General features: G+C 38.3%; 1 protein-coding gene across 2 annotated transcripts in view; it reads right to left on the reverse strand.

The window, feature by feature from the left end:
• Positions 1–4,690: 4,690 nt before the first annotated feature.
• Positions 4,691–23,233, reverse strand: part of EPRS1 (glutamyl-prolyl-tRNA synthetase 1) — a 66,791-nt gene continuing 48,248 nt past the window's right edge. For both annotated transcript variants that reach the window (XM_032872943.1, XM_032872944.1), the window contains 13 exons: positions 22,620–22,882; positions 20,753–20,804; positions 20,064–20,273; positions 19,616–19,688; positions 18,282–18,361; positions 17,938–18,039; positions 17,060–17,215; positions 16,363–16,560; positions 15,796–15,969; positions 12,089–12,249; positions 9,418–9,496; positions 5,148–5,212; positions 4,691–5,053 (listed from right to left, as the gene is read on the reverse strand). In XM_032872943.1, coding sequence (XP_032728834.1) covers positions 4,903–5,053; positions 5,148–5,212; positions 9,418–9,496; positions 12,089–12,249; positions 15,796–15,969; positions 16,363–16,560; positions 17,060–17,215; positions 17,938–18,039; positions 18,282–18,361; positions 19,616–19,688; positions 20,064–20,273; positions 20,753–20,804; positions 22,620–22,882 — 1,764 coding nt within the window. In that variant the 3' untranslated portion in view covers positions 4,691–4,902. The remainder of the gene's footprint in view (positions 5,054–5,147; positions 5,213–9,417; positions 9,497–12,088; positions 12,250–15,795; positions 15,970–16,362; positions 16,561–17,059; positions 17,216–17,937; positions 18,040–18,281; positions 18,362–19,615; positions 19,689–20,063; positions 20,274–20,752; positions 20,805–22,619; positions 22,883–23,233) is intronic.

Raw genomic sequence — 23,233 nt, forward strand, 5'->3', positions numbered from 1 at the left:
AGAAAAGGACCGGAGAGAGAGAAGGGAAACCAGGAGGCCGAGGAAGAATGTGTTTCAAAGGGGGGGCCGGGGGGGGGGGGCGGAATCGGCCGGTCAAATATGAAGATCAAGCAAAAGGAATGGAAAAGATGGTTCAATTTACCACTATCGGAGGCCACTGGTAACCTTAGCAAGAGGGCAAATGAAGTGGGTTCAAGAGAATGGACAAGAGGAGTAGCAGCGGGCAAGTAGACAAAAGCTTCAAGGCTAAAGGGACATAGAATCAAGAAAGGGTTATTTTTAAAAATATTTTATTTATCTGAGAGAGAGAGAGAGTGAGCACACGGTGGGGCAGTGGGGTAGGGAGAAAGAATCTGAAACAGACTCCACACTGAGGACAGAGCCTGACATGGGCCTTGATCTCATGACCCTGAGATCATGACCCCGAGATCATGACCTGAGCTGAAACCAAGACTGAACACTTAGCCAACTGAGCCACCCAGTGAGTGCCAAAATTTGGTTCTGGTAACATACCTAAGATATATTTTGAAATAGCCCTATTACGTGAAACTTAATTAATAAAACATTTTTTGTTCATATTTTTAAATACTTTAAATCACTTCAGTACTATTGACATTCCAAACTCTTAAATCTTCCAGTGAAGTTGATCAAAGACTCTGGTTTCACGTCCCCTACTGAGCCACAGAGACGCATCTGTATCTGTAATTTTAAGCCTAGTGGTGTGGCAAAACAGGGTTTTCCAGCTATTGTCATCACTAGGACAGGATAGCGGTCAGCACGCTGCTGTCAGCCAGGATCACCTCCCCGGGGCTTTGCCTCCTTCTAACAAGGCTCAGCCCCAGCTCATCACTCCACCTCCCTGTCCACTCAGTTGCCTAATTCTGCAGCTAAAACAGACAACATCAAGGAGATAAAGCCAAGAGGAGGAAAAATCATGTTGACTCACTACTATGTGCTCTGGTACTTTGCACAGAGCAGGCACTCAAATTTATTAAATAAATGGCTAGCATTTTCTAGACACAGTGAAAGTGATAAGCGAAAGGCCAAAAAGATAGGTTTGAAAAGAACAGGGTAGAGGCAGCTGCCTCCCCAGACTTCCGACACTGACAACCCCTAAAAACCGGAGTTTTGTGACAGATGACTTAGTATCTACAGACACAGTCAGAAAGTCAGGTGCTACGTGCAGACTCTCCAGCCGAAATGCCTTCTCTCTGCTTGTACTGCACAGTGTCCTGCCGCTCACAGCTTCTGCAGCAGAGGGCCGGATGCATTGCCGTTACTCATTCTAATATTAGGCTTCTTAGGATTTATCTGCATCATTAAGAACTATTTTCAACAGTCACAGGTGAACCTAGAAATAGCTTACAGGCAACCTACACCATGTGTCCCAGGGACCAGAGCTGGCAGTAAGTATCCCTTGACCTGTGTGTTTTCTTTTTGCTGCAACAAACACGAGGTTCACAATCACTTCTGTGACCATTGGTCATATATCCAGTTAATGGCCGTCATCTGCAGGTAAAATACTGATCATTTCTTAAAGGATGTCTTTTGGATTCAGTTTCTGCACCCTCTAGAAAAGCAACACCACTCTTAAGATGTCTGAGAAGGTTCTGGTATTTTAGCTGAACCTCAATTTAAGAAAGAAAGCAATTTATCACAAACAGATTTGGGGTGAAGGACTCCTTCCTTAACATAATTACTTACTAGAGAGTTCCTTTAAATAGTGAATACCTTTAAAAATTAACAAGGCAGGAAACAACAAATGTTGGCAAGGATGTGGAGAAAGGGGAACCCTCCTACACTGTTGGTGGGAATGCAAGCTGGTATAGCCACTCTGGAAAACAGTACGGAGGTTCCTCAAAAAGTTAAAAATAGAGCTACCCTACAACCCAGCAATTGTATTACTGGGTATTTACCCCAAAGATACAGATGTAGTGAAAAGAAGGGGCACATGAACCCCAATGTTCATAGCAGCAATGTCCATAATAGCTGAACTCTGGAAGGAGCCAAGACGCCCTTTAACACATGAATGGATAGAGAAGATGTGGGTCATACACACACTGGACTATTACTCAGCCATCAGAAAGAATGAATACCCACCATTTGCACCCACATGGATGGAACTGGAGGGTACTATGCTGAGTGAAATAAGTCAAGCAGAGAAAGTCAATTATCCTATGGTTTCACTCATAGGTGGAACATAAGGAATAGCATGGAGGACATTAGGGGAAGAGAAACCTGAAGGGGGCAGAAATCAGAGAGGGAGACCATGAGAAACCATGAGAGACTATGGACTCCAGGAAACAAACTGAGGGTTTCAGAGGAGAGGGGGGCCGGGGGATGGGGTTGCCGGGTGATGGGTATTAAGGTGGACACATGTTGTAATGAGCCCTGGATGTTATACCCAACTAATGAGTCCCTGGAAACTATACCAAAAATTAATGATGTACTGTATAGTGGCTAACTTAACATAATAAAAATAAAAAATTTTTAAAAATTACATAACCTTAAAAAAAATAGTGAATACCTTTAAAGCAGCAAACTCCAAGCTTTTCTGTGACTAGTTCTACTCATCTGAAACTTCCAAAAACAGTCTGGGGATTTGTCTTTGCACCAGTGATCGCCAACTCTTCCAAAATGGACAGGGGCTATGGACAAAATGTGGTTATTAGTCTCTGATCTACTTTTCAGCCTTTTGTCATGGACCCACTGAAAAAACCTTGTCCTTTAGAGCATGTATGCTCGCAGAAAAAATAATAAAATAGAAGCTCAAGTAACTATTGTTAATTAAAGCTAAAATTAGGAGCGACTGGACTCTGCATTGTCCTAACACTAGGTATTATTTAGTATGTGCTAGGCATTGTTCTAAGTCCTTTATAAGGGAGACTAACTCTACAATACAGGTATTAGACTTCTCTCCATTTTACAACTGAATAGGCACTTTACACAGCTACTAAGGGTGGAAAGACAAGATAGAACATTCTGAACTGCCCCAGTTCATTAAGATACCGAGTCCCGCACAGAAATGTGGCTCATGTATTTATCCCTTTAAGTTAGGTATACGAATATATACACTGAAAACATCAGTCTTGACGGCATGCTGTATTTTATCTGCTTTGACAATTTCCTAACCATTTAAGAACAGTTTTGTTGTGTTCTCACACAACAGCATATACTTTCACGGTTTTGCATATGCTGCTGCCTCTGCCTGGAATGTCCTTCCTTTTCTATTTATTAAAATTCCACTGGTCTTTGAAGCATGACTCTAAATTCCAAGTCATTTCTGAAGCTTTTCCCCTTATTGGTATGTATTTATCACTACCAAGTGGGAAAGTGCTGTTAGGACAGGGCCCCAAATAAAGAGATTTAGCCAGTAGACTAGGAATTAGTAAAAGGCATTCCAGGCAAAGGGACACACACAGAGATGGGAAATGGTACATGGGAAATTGCACAAGAAACCCCAAATGGTTAGGTTGCAAAGGACTTTGCTGGATTGGTTGAAGAGGAGACTGGACAGGTAGGACTGGACAGGATAGGCTAAAGGATTCATATTTTCTCCCATGAGTGATGGTGAGCCAAGAAAAGATTTTAAGGGGAAGATGAACATCTTAATACATTGTACATGAAGGCAAAAAACCCTATGAAAATGTGGGGACTGCTTCAGATGAATCTCTGGAGGCCATTACAGTGACTGACATCAGAGGCAGTCAAGTCATCTGTAAAATGGGAGACCCAGGACCCGTCAGCGGTAAGGGTGGGATGTCACGCTAGGCCATGAAGATAGCAGACTGTGTGCTGGAGGGGCTGACTAGCACGGCTCTCGGGTTCTGGTTTAGGTTACCGGTATATGGTGCTCATGCTAATCCTTCAGGCAGGAAGTACTGTAGGAAGACCAGGTCTGGGAGTGGGCAGTGAAATGTGGGCTTGGGGACTGAGGACCTGATACTCTGATGGAACGCTCGAGAGACCCGACTACGCAGCTGGAATGGAGGTCTAGAGGTGACAACGTTGGATGCTCATCCCGTTCGTGTTCTCTGAATCCAGCGGATTAGACAAGAAGAGCACCAAGTACAGAAGCTTGGGCTCGGGATGTCTGTGAAGGACGCCGAGGAGGAATGCTGGTGAAAGACCCGTAACTAAGAGAAAGAACCAGAGAGCGGGAGGGGGAGTCAGAGGAGTAATTTTAGTAAAAAGAGAAATGTTCTATAGCAGCAGAAATGCAGCAGAGTGACACAGTAAGACACAACACTGAGAAGTTAGCTTTGGTCAGCAGAGGCAGCAGTGTATCAGGGAAATGGTGGTGGTGTGGGGGGCAGAGGTGGGGCGGGGGGTTGCTCCCTCCTTCAGAAATCATGACTTTTTTTTTTAAGACCCCACAGTAACTAGTAGTAGCGAGAGGGAGCGAGCTCCTCAAGGGAAAGTTGGGGGTTGTTTTGGCTTTTTGTCTATTAGTGGCTTTGTTTTTTAAACAGAGAGATCGAGGACCATTTTAGATTTGGCAGAAGGAGTGAAGAAAGGGAAGTACTTCAACATACAGGAAGCCGGATAGCTGCACGTTCGAGGTCTGAACCATGAGGGATGCTCAGACCAAGGGCAGTTACCTCAGGGTCCAGTTTTCTTCAGGTCTCTGTGAGAATGTCCCATAGCACACGCTTCAGATATCCCAGAAACAAATGAATACATAAGACAGTATCAGTTCATGGTATTTATTACTGGGGTTCTTTACTGAAAAGTCTTCTTTCCCACCGTTAATTTAGGCATCAGAATAAGGTGTTTGTGTCTCATGTGACCTATCTGAACTTTTATTTTAAAAAATCATAAAACGGTCTACATCTGGGAAGACATTAATATCATTTTTTTAAAAAGTGAGGCGGGTTGGAGATAGCAGTTTTGTTTCGTCCCTTAGTAACTACGACCAAACAAGGTATAGTACTTGGCAGGGTTCCTGCCACAGATGCATTTCGCTCCCGGCTGCAGCTCACAGAGTGGTTGGAAGGGGATGCAAAGGCTTTTAGCTCCCATGGATGGAGCACCAGGTTCAAGATCTTGATCCCTGCAATTAAAAACAGGTAAGAATTCAACTTATTTATGCTGTATATTCCCATTCGTTGTTACTGTCACAAGTTCGGTCTGTTAACCATATTTACCTAGCAGTGGTCTTTTTGATCCAGTCTTCACAGTCAATTTCCCCACAGAATGGAATCTGAGCAATCTAACAGAAAAGGAAAAATATTCAGGATTTTTAACTCCTGTTCTATAAAAGAAACACCTGAATGGTCTATTAAACTGACAAGCAAAAAGGACAGGTCTCCCAGCCTTTTTCAGGCCCCAGTACCTTCAAGGAACACTGCTCAGAGCTGCAAGCTGTTTTTCCCGGATCCCAAACCCACATACCAGAAGACATCAAGACAAAACAAAAACATCTTTGTAGTATACTTCAGTGTCCAAACACACTAGCTACAACACAGTGCCTGAAGAGAAGGAAGGAAGAGTAAGTAGTCTGAGTCCAGACTCTAGCTATACCTCCCCCTCATTTCAAATCTGACCACCACCTGCTCTGCCTAGGTAAACGGTTATGAGGAGGACAGAGAGGAGACGACAAATAGTAAACTGATTTTTACAGTTGTTAACAATAACCATTAACAAAAGGTCAGCCTCACTTTATGCCACACTGTTATAGGGAAGTGAATCATTTTTAAAGTCTACACAGTATGTGAAAGTCAAATATCATTTTGTATTAGAAAAAACAACTTCTCAAATTTTCTTTCATGGGCCATATACAATAACGGGCAAAATCAAGATAGCCGGGACTTTACCGGCTGAAATTCACCGCCTGTTTGAAAATCCCTAGTTTCGAGTTTTCTTTTGTAAAATGTGTGTTGGACTAGACAAGAATTAAGATTTCTTTCAGCTGTAAATCCTAAACTTTCATATCATGTCTACTTCAAAATGAGATTTGTATGCAATAACAATTATGTTAACAGTCCTACAGAAAACTCCTGGAAATCAAGGTTAGCAGCGGGGAGATCAAAAGCGTGGATAACGTGGATAATCCCACCCATGCGTTAGAAATGCCAGTTTAAAAACAGTTAAGAGGCTATCCAGCTTCCTCATCAACTTCTGATCAATCATTCCAAGCCACACATTCCGTACTCAAACTGAGCCCCTCCTGCAAACACTAAGGCACTCAGAATTTGGCTAAATATACTTCAAAAGTCTTCACTAAGAAGTAAGGTGCAAGTACACTGACATTAGGAAATTACAAAAAAGAACAAGTAATTGATCAAGTGAACATTCTTCCGGGCGAGGAAGAGTTAGTTATCTGTCTCTTACGTTCATTCGGTAAAATGTGTCAGCCAAACTCCCAGGACTGATAAACTGTAATTTTGATAATCTGCCTTAAGACAATAAAGAAGTAATAAATTAGTAGGAAAATCCCCGGGGGATGGGAGTGGTGGATGAGAGAAGATGGAAGGTTTAAAGTTAGTAATATGTATCTTGAAAAATTTTAATAAAAACTGTAAGGAAAACAGAAGCAAAGATAAACCTAAAGATACAAGAGCGGAAATAACCCAAAGTTACCCCTGTGTATTGAAACTTGGTAAATCATTAGCATCGGTACAAACAGAAAGCATGGAAAGAATGTGCATTCATAAAAGTATTGTTTAAAATTCATTACAAAAGAATGGGAGGAAAACTTGAAGCATGGTCACTGTGAAATAATAAAAATAGTAAGGCTGTCTTTGGGTAATAAATTTAAATTTGGTTTCTTAGAAAATTTTACTTTTATTTTTAACCCACACACAGCTTTACTTTCCTAACTTTAACAAATTTTACAGTAAATGGTTTTATTTTTCCCTAAGAAAAAAACTACTGAGCCTTGAGAAGGTATTTATAAAATAATAATTTTTATTTCTTAAATTTTTTACAATATTTTGATATATTTGAGAGACAGAGCATGGGTGGAACAAGGGCAGATGGAGAAACAGGTTGCCCGCTGAGCAGGGAGCCCGATGTGGGGTTCAATACCAGGACCCTGAGATCATGACCTGAGCTGAAGGTAGATGCTTCACTGACTGAGCCACCCAGGCATCCCTAAAATAATTTTTAAAACTTAAAATGGAATAGTGTGAAAAAGTTCAACTGAAGTTATTTAGACTCATAAATAACGATTTTGTAAAACCCATGTTTTAATTCCTTGTAGCTTCAAAGTAAAGTGTGGGTGATAAGACCTAAAATGTCTGACTAGTTACGCATGTAATTCATTAATATGAAAAAATAACACACAGTTTTAGGCTGGAAAGGTCTTTAACTTTTATTTTTTATTATCTCTATATATATGCTACAAAGAGATAAAATTTTTTGCAATATATAGTATTTTGAATTCTGTAGCAGAAAATGCTAATGATGACAAATACCAATAATCCTATCAACCAAAAATAGTGCTCAATAGGTTAGTAATATATGTCAACAGTAAAAAAATAATTATATATAAATAACATCTATTTTTCATTTAATTAACATCGTCCCTTTAGAAAAATTTACTCAAGTTCTGTGAATCTGATACAGTTTTTTTTTTAATTTTACCAACAAAGAAGAGTAGAAAACCAAACCTTCACCTACATTCAAGCTCCAAAGATCCCTTTCTCCTTCTCCCCACCTAGTAAACATAGCTTTGTTTACAAGAGCCTCAAAGGTTGCTTGCTGGTCAGTCACCACACTGAAGTGAGACGGGGGTGGAGCTGGCGCTGGCTCCGGGATCCAACAGACACAACCTCCTCTAATCTCCACGCGCTCTTTGGACATACAGTGAATGTACTACCTACTGGCTGCTCTAGGATAGATGTTGACATCTCTGACCTAATGTCAGAATAAAAGATGCGACTGTACTGAGACCTGCTGAGGTTCATTTCTTTGAAAGCAATGGATTAACTCACAGGTACTCTATTGATTTATTAACTCTTATGTAAATATCTTTACCAGTCTGTACTGCAAAAGTGACTACCATACTTCCGTAATGAATGAAATTTTAAAATTCAGTAATAGAAAAATAAAATAATCATAAATTACAGTGAAAGGAAAAAAAAACACTGCATCAGATAGATGGCTATCCACTTCTCTAGACTTCTACTGGAAGTACGTATGGAAATTATGGAAAAATTATGACAAATTATGGAAACCAGAAAGATGGAAGATGACAAAGGCAATACACCAAGAATAGAAAGCTAAATACTGAAGAATTATGGATCTGAAGGGGATTTTAAGATTATCTTGTACTCATTTTACACATTAGTAAACTGAGAGCCAAAAAGATTAACACTGTCCCAGCTGACGCAGTAAGAGACATATTAAGAGGTTATGACCCTAACCAATTTAAATTTTGCCTTACACTCTCAGCATGGATTAAAAATAAAGAGGGGTGCCTGCAGGCTCCGTCACTGAAGCATCCAACTCTTAATCTCGGGGGTGTGAGTTTGAGCCCCACACTAGGTGTAGAGATTACTTAAAAATAAAATCTTTTAAAAAAATAAAATTAAAAAATTAAAGAAAGCGAATAAAAAAGGAAAGTGCATTAAAATGAGTCAGGAGAGAGATCTAAATTCTAGGACCAAGTCCGCTCCTGTAGAGGTCAGGGTAATTCATTTAGACTCTGGCCCGTGGTTTCCTCATTTATAATCTGAGAACACAGGACTGGTTGTATAATCAAGCATGGATACCAGAATACTAAAGTTCATAAGTGATTCATTCCAGTAATTAATAATTTTGCAAATCAGGACCTCTTCACTATGAAAATTAAAAGTTTCGACTAGAATATCTGCATACTCACAACACATAAAACTGATAAAAATCTTAAAGAACCACTAAAGTACCTAATTAGAAAGACCTGGGTCTTTTAAAGGCGAGTGAAGTACCCACTCATTCAAAAAAATAGGCTTAGACACGAGCAGTACTCTCCCTATTATTATTCAGAAAAGTTCAGTCAATTAAGATCAGGGGAAATAGATACACACACACACACACACACACACACACACACACAGGTCAGAGAACTGAAATTTCTGACATGGACTTTTAACCTTATCTTAGGAATATACACATTACATTATAACAATGCTTACTTTAGGAATCTAATTCAAGCTGAAAAACAAAATGAAAAATTTCAGTAATTAAAATAGAATTAACGTCGTTTAGTCTGTACTTCAAGCATGAGAAAAAACTTTTACAATCAGTTCAGTGTAATCCAAAAATGATAAAATGCTGTAATGCTTTAGGAAAGCCAGTGGAAAACAGAGGATAGAATGTGGAGTAATATATAATCCTGTCACATGACTGGCCTTAAAAAAGAGATTAATATGCATGAGTCTTAAAATACCATTGAAACATTTTTATATTCAAAACTTTTCAGAAGTCTCTTACCTTCCCAGAATCTAGCATCTTCTGAAAGTCTTCCATTGTATTAGCCACAACCATATGAGTCTTAAGGTCTTCGGAAGCCCTATCACAATATAATTGCAAAAGAATACATATTTTTTCTTACTAATATGACAAAGTTTTTTTTTGTTTTGTTTTTTAAAGAAAATAAGTAAAATTTAACAAAAGAGCAATAACCTGGAAGTGAGAACATCTCCGTTTGAACCTCCACTGTGTGGCAATCTCAGCACATCACTGGATTAACACTAGATGAAGGGGAATTTGCCGAGCACACGATAGGCAATAATTACTTTTGTTATTGCCATTAAAACTCTCCAGAACATTCTATGCCTGGCTATACCACTCAGCACCTATGAGAGTCTGCAGTATTTTTAAAACCTCTTTGGTCCTAGTTTTCCTTTCTACAAAACTGGAAAAGTACTCAAGTAAGTCTAACTGCCATACAGATGGTTGTGAGAATCAAACAGAAAGGCACGGAAATGTTATAAAAAAGGAAAAACCACAAATACACATTATTTGAGCTATTTTCATATACTACATAATTCTTTTCTAAGAACTTCGGGTTTTAGAAATGGAAGTAAGTATCACTCCCTTTTACATTCAAAGTCACACATTACATACAGGATGGTTCATGGGTGGTAACCAAGAAAGAGAAGGCATATTTTTCTTTTCTGAATCTGAGGACTAAGACCATGTGACTTCTCTGCCAGTAACTGCTAGCTCTCCACCAAACCCCTCTTCTGACCTTTTCATAGTCTGACAGGCTCATGTGAATAAGTCACAGCCAGTGAGATCCAGGAAAATATGTAAGGGTTAAGCCTAAGGATGGGGCAAAAATGCACCTTTATGAAACCGACATTAACACATTTACTGAATAAAAATGTCAATGATAAAACTGCTTTTTAAAAAAGCAGTGGTTTTCCAATCAGAGGACGCATGTGAATCACACACCAAACAGTTTTATACCACAGATGACCGGAACCCATCTTAAAACCAATGGATCAGAAACTCCAGGTGTGATGCTCCAGTATGCTTCTTTCCCAAACCTCCCAGGTGACTCTGAAGAGAAACCCCCAGAAAGAACCCCTGTACTAAATGCACTATTTAAACGGCAGCAGTAAGGACAAGCAGCTTTCTAACCTTTCACCTCTGACAATATGACCTGCTCTCAGCTCAGATGGACTTCAAATGCACTACTCATTAGTAGCCTAAGCAAATCCTTGAAGTCAAGTGACTCGTTCTCATTCTCATTTTAGGGCAAGCAAGCCAAGCCAAGCAAAATCACTTGCCCAAAACCATGTAATGCCAAGACTAAAATTAGTTCATTCCTTAAATGCAAGATTTACTGAGGCCTAATATGAGCTGGGCACAAGGTCCTAGAAGACATATGAATACATAAGAAGATGCCGGCACCACCTTCCCCCAAACAGGCAGTGGACCTTCCTCTTTTGTCTCAGGTGGACAGGAAAGTAAGTAAGGTGCCACACATACGCATCAATCTTTTAGTGCCTCTGCCCTGAGAACTTGGATTCTAGAACACTCTCCACAGATCAGGGCTGTCCTGAAGCTTCCTTTCACCCCAGATCTCCAATCCCAGTCAAACTGTTCTTTGCCTTGGCTACATATCATAATCACATGGGGAGCTTTTTTTTTTTTTTAATAATTTTATTTTTTATAAATATATATATATATATATTTTTTTTTTCCCCCCAGGGGTACAGGTCTGTGAATCTCCACGTTTACAAACTTCACAGCACTCACCATAGCACATACCCTACCCAATGTCCATAACACCCCCTCTCCCAACCCCCCTCTGCCCAGCAACCCTCAGTTTGTTTTGTGAGATTAAGAGTCACTTATGGTTTGTCTCCCTCCCAATCCCAACTTGTTTCATTTACTCTTCTCCTACCACATTAACCCCCCATGTTGCATCTCCTCTCCCTCATATCAGGGAGATCATATGATAGTTGTCTTTCTCTGATTGACTTATTTCGCTAAGCATGATACCCTCTAGTTCCATCCACGTTGTCGCAAATGGCAAGATTTCATTTCTTTTGATGGCTGCATAGTATTCCATTGTATATATATACCACATCTTCTTTATCCATTCGTCTGTTGATGGACATCTAGGTTCTTTCCATAGTTTGGCTATTGTAGACATTGCTGCTATAAACATTCGGGTGCACGTGCCCCTTCGGATCACTACGTTTGTATCTTTAGGGTAAATACCCAGCACATGGGGAGCTTTTAATACTACATCTGCGACACTCGCCCTAGACTAAATTAACATCTCTGGGGAGGGGTCTAGGTGCTGCTATTTTTAAAGCTTCCTAGGTGCTACTAATGTGTACTCACAGGTGAAAATCAATGCCTTAATCCCTCAAATTTACACATCTTAAAGGCCTCAATTTAAAGTCAACCCAAATTAGTCCATGGGACAGCCAGGCCAGCACTGCAAACCTAGCAGGATGGAAAAAGCCCTCGGAAAAATCATGATGATACAGGTCAAAAACACAAGAGAGGCAAATTAAGAACTCTGGGAGCTCAGAGGGAAAAATGACTTCCAGTCGGGACACTCACAAAATTCCTCAGTACAGCTCTCAAAAGCTGAACAGGATGACAAGATCAGAGACAAAAGCAATCCTAAGGAACTAACCTTGTAAAAAGGTTCACGTGGATGTCTTCCAAAAGAGCGTGAAGTTTAGTCTCAGCCTCATTATCAGCCACTGTCAGTTTTTCTCCAGTATCTCGTCTGACAGCTACAAACTGGCAGCTCTTCATGTCACGTGGCCCAACTTCAAGTCTGATGGGAACTCCCTAGAAAACAAAAAAGGCAGTTAAAATGATACATGCCTATCTCTTCTTGAAGACACAGAGTATTTCATGGCTTTATCTCCTACAAATCATAAAAACCCCAAAATCAAAGGCATAAGCAAACAATAAAAACAGCAGGCAATATTCCTGAGACACTACAGAAATCTCTTCCGATAAGAATGTATAAACCTAAGGAAAAAAATGTACTCCCCAACCAGTTTTGAGCTGAGTTGAGAAACATGAAGGGAGTGCTGTCTAGATCAATATTCCTACCTCTTCTCCCATAAAAGCACGCACAGAAAGTTGCATCTGTAGGGCACACAAGGTGGGAAATAGAAAGGACTTCTTTAAATTAAGGCTGCCCCAAGTCGCTGATCAGTACACCTGGCACGTCTGTGACTCACTCACAGCACGACAGTGTGGTTACATCTTAGCTCCGGATACTCCAGCACGCAGCGTGAGGGGCTTGTTAAAGCAAGGACTGCTGGGCTCCACCCCCTGAATTTCTTATTACAGGAAGTCCAGGAATGGGGCCTAAAGATTCATATTTCTAACAAGTTCTCAAGTGAGGCTGGGACTGCACTCTGGGAACCATTCCCCTATTCCCTATTGACCTCACACGGAGCTTCAGGACCATATGCAAGTTGAAGCCTGTGAATGTTCAACCCTTATGAATGCTCCAGGAGGGGAATTAAGACCCAGAGAGACCTTATTTTTAGGATAAACAGTAAATTTTCTAAACATTAAAACCGTAGGTCTTTTAAACATTTTCTTTCTGAGCAAATGATCCTCTAAAACTAATCTGGGGTTTCGAATTTAAGTTAGTTTAGCCGATGGCAGTCTCCTAAATCAAAGTCAAAGGAAAATTTTAAATGTCATTCTTAAAAAAAAAAATTATCTTTAAAGACTTATTTTATAAAATAATGAATACCAGAGAACAAATTATTGTATGCTAAGTATTGTTTTATTGTCTTCCTTTATTCACCTAATGTATGCATGGGTAAAAGGGTTAAGTGCAATGAGATTTACAAGAGGAGTAAGAAGAAACAGATCCTGTCCTCAAGGAGCTTCATGTTCTGCCAGGTAAATATGGCATGCACACAAATAATCAGTACAGAAAATCACAAGTGGGAGACTATCCTCAGCTGAAAGAGAAGGAAAGTTACTAGAAGGTAAAAATTAATGAGTAATTTCATCAAAACTGAGGAACATTCTATAAAATAATTAACCTCTATCCACAAAAATGCCCATGTCGTGAATGACAGAGAAAGGCTAAGGAACTTCTCAGTAACGGAAACGAAACTGACATGACAACTAACAGGACTAGGTCCTGTGCTGGATGAGAAGAGTAGCTCAGAGCAGGGCGTCAAGGCCTGAGTCTGGCGAGAGGGCATCTTGGCGTGAGAATAACCTGGCACAGAGTGACAGAGGCCATGGGGAATAAGCAGGGCACTCACACAGGGGAGTGGGAGGCAATGGCCAGAAAGATCATCTGAGGCCAAATCACAGAGGAGGCATATATTCTGCTGACCATTTTTTCTAAGTAAAATGTTATGAATTTACTCATAACGGATTGTTTTGGTTTGCTTCTTTTTCTTTTCAATAGCAACACAAAATTATCTTAGTCATCCAACACAGTAAAAAGAAAAGTAGTTAATTCACTCATTATTTTCCCCTTTCAACTTTCATAATATGGGAAGAGGAATGAAGAAGTTGTGGCAGTCCCTGGGTTCTAGTCTGGTAACTACACCATATACCCCAGTAATGAAACTGAGTCTCCCAATACATACACATCTCATCCCACCCACAAAGTGCCTCGTTGTACAAAGTTCATCACTATCAAATGAATACAAATCTAGATCTTCCAAAACTATTTTCTTTTCTCAGGAATTCTTGGACTGAATGGAGAGAAATGCCATGAGTACTTTTCACTAACTAGTGACCCCTCTCACTGTTCTTTAGTCTTGGGCATCAAGTTTAGAATTTAGATGTTCTGTATTCTTTCCTGAGAACTGCAGACAAGGAAGCTGTAGCAAGGCCTACTCACACCCAGAATCTCCTTCACAGTACAGGCTCATCATGGTACTAAAAAGAAGAGTGACAGTGACAAAGTCAAGTCAGTCCTAGAGGTAGAAGTGAAAATGAAGAGGAGGAAGACAGAAGGGAGAAGTGTGTATGGATGCCTTTTTCTCTTTCAATCCAGCCGGTAACAAAGAATATGTTTCTCCTTTAACATCTGGAATCTCAGGCAAGAACACAGGGGCTCAGACAAGCTGCTGCTGGCATCACACACTCCTCTTTCTAAGTAAGCACAAAGTACTGTAATTGGAAGGCAAGTATGTAAGAAAACATCTATCTTTAAAGTCTTCATTAAAGGTAGGTAAGTAAAGGAAAAATGTATTATACAGAAGAGAAACAAAATCAGTACAACTAATTTTTAGCACCGAAGATTTACCTTAAGGGCCAATTAAAACAAACAGTTGTATAAATACCAGCAACTGTGGGAAGCCCGTATGTGTTCACACTGAATAATCCCAACGCTGCTGAGCCTCCATACTTGGAATCAGCTTGGAGCTGCAGTATCACTACATCTTCTCCTCTATCTCCTACAATGTGAGTTTAGAAATTCTGCTACTCTAGTAAGATTCCCTTGGTAAAGCTTATGAAAAAAATTAAATTCCAGAAGTTTGAAAAATGTTATTAAAAATATAGATCATCTACTAATGATGATATGCAATAAATGAAATTTATATTAAAAACATTAAGGGGCGCCTGGATGGCTCAGTGGGTTAAAGCCTCTGCCTTCAGCTCAGGTCATGATCCCAGGGTCCTGGGATCAAGCCCTGCATCAGGCTCTCTGCTCAGCAGGGAGCCTGCTTCCCCCACCCCTCTCTGCCTGCCTCTCTGCCTACTTGTGATCTCTGCCTGTCAAATAAATAAATGAATAATATTTACAAAATCTTAAAAAAAAAACATTAAATCAGAATTTAGCCTTGAATATACGAAATAAAGATCAACAAATGGGTGTGAGACAGAGTGGTGTAAAAAACCAAATATGGTATTACTTTCTGATGTTTTACTGATCAGCTGTTAACAATGACAGCTAGGTGATGACCATGTACCATTGCTCTGATAGTCTTACTGTTTAAACAGCTTACTTATTATATGAATTCCTGGTATAAACATTTAGTGTAACAACCCTATGAGGTTTATTAATCATATACAAGGTCTTCAAGATCATTTTAATTTTAACATAATAAAAATAAGCTTCCGGAAAAGCGATTTTAAATTTAGCAAATATATAAACTTTATAGATATATAAATATATATATACATGTATTATATATATTTATATATATAAAATATTTATATAACACTATTATAAAGATCTGGACTTTATGAAAATTAAGTGAAAAAGAAAAAAATTCACAATTACCCCAGTAGAGAAAAGTAATGAGAAAACCTTACATTTCATAGAAATATATGTTAAAAAAAAATCTAATCCCAAATTGGGAGTATGGAAGTAAAAGATGTAACTGAAGAATTTACCTTGAGCTCCCAGTGATTGAATTTCCAACCTGGAGAGTAGTTATCTCGCAAGTCAACTCTGACTCTAATATTAACACTGAGTAACCGCCTTCGATAATCATTGCATTTTGCAATCAGAGCCTCTCTGTCTTCTTCAGAAAGCGCATTTGTAATGCCACAAGGAATAACCATCACCTAGAACCAGAGCAAGAGCACAAATTTATACAAAGAAACAGCATACAAAGTAATGTGGTCAGGCTGCTGCATGATACTCAGGAATCAAAACCTACTGGGGACTATGTAATTTTTAACACAGATCAACTTGTGTGATTTTTAATCTCCACGGAATGTCTACCAACCAGTGCACATTACTTGTCTATGCTAAATGCATCTTATTTGACCTACTACATCTCATTAAGCTTATGAATCATTTCAAACAGAAGATTTCTAAGAAAGTTTTGTATAAAAAGCAGCTAAAAATTAAAAAAGCAAAAAAAACAGTAACAGAAATGATACACACAGTTACACAATACTAAGGTCCAGACTGTATTTTATAGAAAGAGTGATAAACAGAAATACTTTCCTTACCTGAACAGAAGCTACACGGGGTGGTAATACTAAGCCCATGTTGTCTCCATGAACCATGGTCATAACACCAATAGTTCGAGTGGTCAGGCCCCAGGAGTTCTGATAAGCAAACTGCTTCTCTCCTGGTGTCTTTGGATCTTCAAAAACAATTTCAAACATTCTGGAAAAATTCTGCCCTAAATGATGTGATGTTGCCCCCTAAAACAGAGAAATAGAAGTGTCAATGTTAGTAACTAATTATGCCTCTGAAAATGATTTCTGTAAGATCATACACCTTAAAATGTCACTAGACATGTTTTACGTTCCTTGACTTTTTTTTTATATTAAGTTTTTACAGCGTAAATCATACAAAAAAAGACCAGGATTAGTCAAAAAGGGAAAAAAAAGTACAGAAGTGTACTGCTGTAAGCAGCCCCTTTTGTAGGAATAACTTCAACTACAAACATTAAAAAAAGAATCCATGCTTTGGTAATTCAGAATATAAGCCTTCAATTAATTGACCTTAGAGATTTGTAAGAATGGAATAGATAAGCCTGAAATTATAACATGGTCTGGAAAGCACACAAAATACACAGGTTTTTTTTTTTTTTTTTTTTTTTTGGAAAGAGTCTCCTTCTCTGGTGACAGAAGTCTATTGGATTGCCCACAGGCTATGCTTACAGTCACCCATGAACCCCATGCAGCATTTGGCTGGTACCTGGATGGCTCTTCCACTAGCAGATATAAACACTTCTAAGGTAGTTGTATAATCTCCTCCGGCAAATTTCTCCTTTTCAGTCTTTCTGCCTTTTACAACAGGAATTGCCAGGAGTTCTTCGTATACCTGAGCATATAAGTCAAGTATCTGCAAGACCTGTAACAACATTTTAAACATGAAAGTGTTCCAATTTATGGTGTATTTGTTTCTTACAGATCTATAAAGCTGTACTGTTTAAAACTAACTGAGGTGGAAAAATACATAAAACAATGAAAACCTTTTCTTATGGAAAGGTTAAAGCAGCCAGTGTGTATTTACTAAGGAAGACATTCAACAAAGTAACATGGAAGAAGTTTAGTAACTTTTTAAAAATGTTCATAAATTTAGAATATTATTAAAAAAATGTTTATGAAAGATACAAATATATGTGTGTGTAACCAGGTTATAGTGTGTGTGTGTATGAGAGAGAGAGAGAGAGAGAACCAGGATGAAAGTCTTCTGAAGAATAATTAATTTCACCCCGGGATTATAATTTCCTCCATACAGGGAAGTCCAAAAATATTTTCATCTGAAAATTTAAAACAGCACATTTTCTAATAAAATTTCATTAAAGCAGTTTCTTAAGTCTGTGTACACCTGTATTAACTTGTGTCTTTTTCTTTTAACAGGTGGTACACAAAATTTTAAGTAACAAAATAATTATATCAGGAAATTATCTTTTAAAGTTATTTTCAGATCAGATTAAATTTCAATTTAGAATTATTTATTAAATGATTATTATGTAAGCAGTAACACTGTATTACTTAGAGTTGGGGGAATAAAGCACAGCTTAGAGAAAGAAATGGAACATAATTAATATGGAAGACAACTTTTTATACCTCTTCTGCTGCTTCTTCAAAGGTAGCAAATGCACTGTGCCCTTCCTGCCAAAGGAATTCACGAGTGCGTAGGAAAGGCTGAGGATGTTTGAATTCCCAACGCTGGAAGAGGCAAGAACACAATTTGATCATTATGGAAAGCTTTTCCGTTTTTATTAACAATTTAATGTGGCAAGTAACCAGAAATCATAATTGTAATCCATAACTGTGATTAAAAACTGCTTCCATTCTCCTAATCCTTTGAATATAAAAATAAGGAAAAATAAAATGTGCTTAAAAAACAAAACAAAACAAAACTGAATACGAAGAATAATGAAAGAATGTAAGAAAGAGTATGTACCTACCACCACATTACACCACTGATTGAGTCTGATAGGCAGGTCTCTGTGTGACTGCACCCACTTTGCATATGCAGGATACATGACTGAAAAGATACAAGATACAGGTGGTTAGTCATTGAAGGCTTTTTTTTCTCTTTGAAGGCTGGTAAGAGCTACACGAGTAACACAGTGAATAGAAGTTAAAATGCTCTGTTTGTGTAAATGCGTTTCCAATGTTTGTAATGGTAAGTGAACAGTTACGTTATTTCATCAAGTGGATTAGCCAAGGAAATAAATCTACCTAAACCTGACCTTATTTTATGTTTTTCAGATTGAAATTTACACTTCACATTTAATTTCACTGCTTTTCAGCGGTTTTATTTTCAAAAACACTAAGAGAAGCTTACAGCACACATCATGCTGTCTGTGAAGTTCTTCGCACCTATGACGCTGTTCAGTTCCCACGCTCAATCCACAAAGTCGGTATCATGATCTTAGTACCCAAGATGCGGAATCTGAGCACAGAGAGGTTAAATAACTTGCTGAATCCAGCAAAATTATCTATTAGAATTAGAATTCAGATTAAATCTATCCAATGCATCTATCTAGAGTATGAAAGCTCTTGCCAAGAACTGTTAATTTAAGTGAAGGAGTCCTGTCTTATCATGGCCTGCTCATGACTAGAATTACTAAACACTCTGCCAACCAGAAAACAGCTGGTGTCATTATTTCAATAATGCATCCTTACATATTATACAAGAGTATCACCAGAAGTATGAAGTAAAGAGCAAAGAATCCTTCATTCTAAAGGTGGATAATCACTTTGGAAAACAATGATAAACCCAAAAACCTTGCTGAGACCTTTTTTTAAACCTGCAAAATGGAGATTATAATCGCTACCTCAACTTTTCTCACTAAGAATATATAAATGAAATCACTTAGTAACCTAGAAAAACCCTATACAAATATGTCATATTAAAATGACTAACAAAACCTGTAAGAAAATATGGCATAAAACATCAGGGCTGGCAAACTTATTATCAATTCCAAGAATTAAAATTATTCCAAGAATAAGTCCTGTAAAGTTCTGAAAAATTACAGCATCAAATAAAAAAAATGATCAAAGTGTCTTTAAAACAACAACAAACTTTATTCTAGTAAAGAGCTCTGCGATGTTTACTGCACTGAGAATAAAATTCTACGCAACTGCAGTATATACTCATCTTCATCAACATTTGTTAAACTGTGTTACTGTCAAGGAGGATCGTATGTATCACAAAATCAACACTGAGGCAACTCGAGGAGCCATCTCAGCTGTCCCAGTGAGCACTCTCCTATGCCCCAAGGCCCATCCTCACCTGTTTCACTAGTGGGACGAACTGCAATTGGTTCTGCCAACTCCGTTTTGCCAGATCTTGTAACCCAAGCAACCTAGTAAGATAAAATCAATTTCCATACATTTTTTTAAACAGCACTTCAGAGAAACAGCACAAATACAGGCAAATCTATTTCAATTTTTGCTACAGTAAGTTAAGGCAAGTTAAGTAATTGCTGCTGTTCCTGGTAAGAAAAGTAGATACATACTGTCCTTATAAATATTTAGCAAAAAGAAAGAGCCAGTTAGTTAATGTAACAAACAGAATCATAACTTGCCCCGAAGGTACAAATATATATATATATATATTTTAATGGCTTTACAGTTCTCTAAATTGGTCTTGCCATCTAAATTCCTGTTCAAGTGTGAACTAAAAATACACTTTTCTAGTTTATGAGAGAAAACTGCAAATATAAAGGAAACGAATTTACCTCAGGGGCAAAGTCAGCAATATGAGTCTTCTCTTTCTCTAATGCACCTTGAGACACAAACATGGGGAAATAGCAGTTTTCAACACCAAGTTTCTTGATCTCAGCATCAAAAAAGTCCTTGATGGATTCCCAAATGGAATACGCCCAGGGACGAAGAATATAGCAGCCACTTACATCATAGTATTCAATCAGTTCTGACTTTGTGATGACCTTTTTAAAAGAAAAATATAGTCTTTAAAGCCTAAATTAAACCAAAATTATAATACAAGTGCCAAGTGAATGATAACCAAGCTTCAAATCTGGAGGCTTCCACTGCTGGTAGATTCCCTTAATGTGCGTGTACAGTAGCCTTTTCTACAGTGAGAAACACCAACCCTAAAGCCCTTACGACTTGAATTCTAATCTTGCTTCTGCTGTTTACGATCTTTGTGACTTCGGATTAACCCCTTCACCTTGCCATTTAAGGAAAAAAAATAGAATAATGATTATCTCAAAGGGCTACTTCTTAATTCACTGCTTTATGTGAACATGATCTAAAAACTTGACAGGTTAAATGGCTATACTATACATATATATTTATATATTATTCATGACTTCGTACATTACTTTGTGTCTGGACTTCAAGAATCTAAATACAAAGTAGTCTTTGAGAAATTTAAAATATGAAAACAAACTGAATGCATACTCACTTGAGAATACCAATCTGCAAGGTTTTCTTCTTTTTTTGCCTCTAGACCCAACCTGCAGATACGAAAAATAATGTATCAATCTCTTCATTCATCAACTGCTTTTAGGCTGAATGCAAACAAACTTCTGAAGTTCAAAACAGAAAACGTTTTCTTCAATATGAGTTATTTCCATATTTATCTCTCTTGTATATTCATTCCCAAGATAACATTTTTAACCTCTTAAAGAGGTGGTTAGATACTGCCCAAAAAGAACTAGGGAAGTTAAGCTAGCAAAGGCTATGATTTTAATGCAGACATCTCTTTCCACGAAGTTCTTTATAAGGTAATGTATTTGTAATAAAAATAGTATTTACATAGAATTCTCTCACTAAAAAGACTCTTTTGCCAAAATTGATCCAGAAAACATTGTAATTAGCATGATCACTGCCCACTGAGAGTAACACGTAAAAAGTAATGAAAACGGCTGTGTGTGTATGTGTGCATACATAGGCAGACATAATCCTTACAGAGTCTACAAATTTTTCTTTTAATTGCAGTAAGGAAAAGCTGCAGAGATAGATGCAAAATAAGTCAGATCTGCAATAAAAAAACTATTCTAGGCGATGATCCTTTTCTTGAAACCAGTAATTATTCAAGGACTGTGGTCTTATGATCCACATAGAAAAAAATCACCCATTAGTCCTGTTTTAGAGTTTACAAACAAGGCTTTATTGGCTTAAAATTTTAATGTATTTAAAGCTGACTTCTCCACTGTTTCACTTTGACACGGCTCAACAAGATGCCTGAAACCTGGTCTTTTCACAAACAGAGGTAAAAAGTGAGAAGTTCGTGTTCTGTCCTCTATTATTCTAGGATCTATAAGTCTGATCACTCAGTCAAATGCACGAAAAACAACTGTTATATTCTCTTTTTTAAGGAGACGTTGCATGTATGACATGAGGGTTAAGAGGCAGAATTTTAAAATCAGCTCAACAAATCTAAAACCAAAAGATCTCGCAAAAAAAAAAAATCTGGGGCGCCTGGGTGGCTCAGTAGGTTAAAGCCTCTGCCTTCAGCTCAGATCATGATCCCAGGGTCCTGGAACTGAGCCCCGCATTGGGCTCTCTGCTCATCGGGGAGTCTGCTTCCCTCCCTCTCTCTCTGCCTGCCTCTCTGCCTACTTGTGATCTCTGTCAAATAAATAAATCAAATCTTAAAAAAAAAAAAAAATCTCACAACAGCAGTTGCTAATGATAGCTTTTTCTTTTTACTAAGCCACTGAAGGAAGCTAGAACGAAGTCCACTTTAATTCTGTCCTGGGGATTATGGACAGAGGCATCACGTTACTCATACAAACCAGAACACACTAAAACATCATCTATTCCACTGTTTTGTCTTTTAAACAGCTTTGTTCCATACCTACCCTACCAAACTCAAAATCCTATCGAGAATGAAGTTGTCACTTAGTCACCATAAAAGATTTTCATCTGAAAAACTTGCTTAAGGTGTAAGACAATGAGTATTGTCAGGCTACCAACTGTGTTAAATGGGAGGAAAGAGGGAACATTTATACATATTTGTTCTCACTTGTGTAGCCAAATGAAGATCTCTCAGTGGTTACGGAAGAAACTAGCTGCGGTTACCAATTCAAGATGGCACTAGGAGAAACTGGGAAGATGGGATATAAGCATAGGAGTGAGACTTCACCTAACTTCTGATATTCTGAGAGTCCTGAACTAAGCAGATGAACTTGTTACCTAAATACAGAGCATCCTCCAACTTCACATGACAGGCAAAATAACCAAAATCTGTTTTTTAAAAAAATAATTCTGGGGTTGAATTCCTTCACAACGGCTTCACCTGGAATGCAGCTTCCACGTTCCATTACCTGGTCTGTTTCTTGGGCCCCTGCCCTTCTCCCGCTCCACTGGACGACAGTCCACTTCCTTGGCTTTTAAAGGTGTCTTTCTTTTGGCCATCACTTTGCTTCTGAGGCTTATTCTGCTTTTCAGACTTATTTTCTTTTTCTTTCTTTTTCTTATCTTTGTCCTCAGCCCCAGTGGCAGAGACAGGCTTATACTCGACTCCCGCCAGAGATCTGTATTGTGCTTTCAGCTGAAGGAGTTCTTGTACAGCTGAATCTACCTGATCCTGCAGTTTAACAATAGAGGAAAAGAGAAGACAATATTTAATTCAAATCATTGTCTAAGCACCAATGACCAAAGCTTCCTAAGCAGATTTGAAAACATAAGTGAAGGCAGAAGGCAAAGTGGTAAAAATAAAGAACATTAAATATACTAATGACTAGAAACAAAAAAAATACAAGAAACAGGGACAGAATTATACAAAAGAGGGACTGAAAAAAAAACAGTACTATAACTGCACTGTCTGAACGGGAGCCACCGGCCACATTTGGCTATTTAAATTCAAGAAAATAAGAGACTCTTAATCTCCCAAAACAAACTGAGGGTTGCTGGGGTGTGGGAGGTTAGGGATACGGTG

Source organism: Lontra canadensis, unplaced genomic scaffold (genome assembly GCF_010015895.1).
Source record: "Lontra canadensis isolate GAN:19392208 unplaced genomic scaffold, GSC_riverotter_1.0 scaffold46, whole genome shotgun sequence".
Lineage (NCBI taxonomy): Eukaryota > Metazoa > Chordata > Mammalia > Carnivora > Mustelidae > Lontra > Lontra canadensis.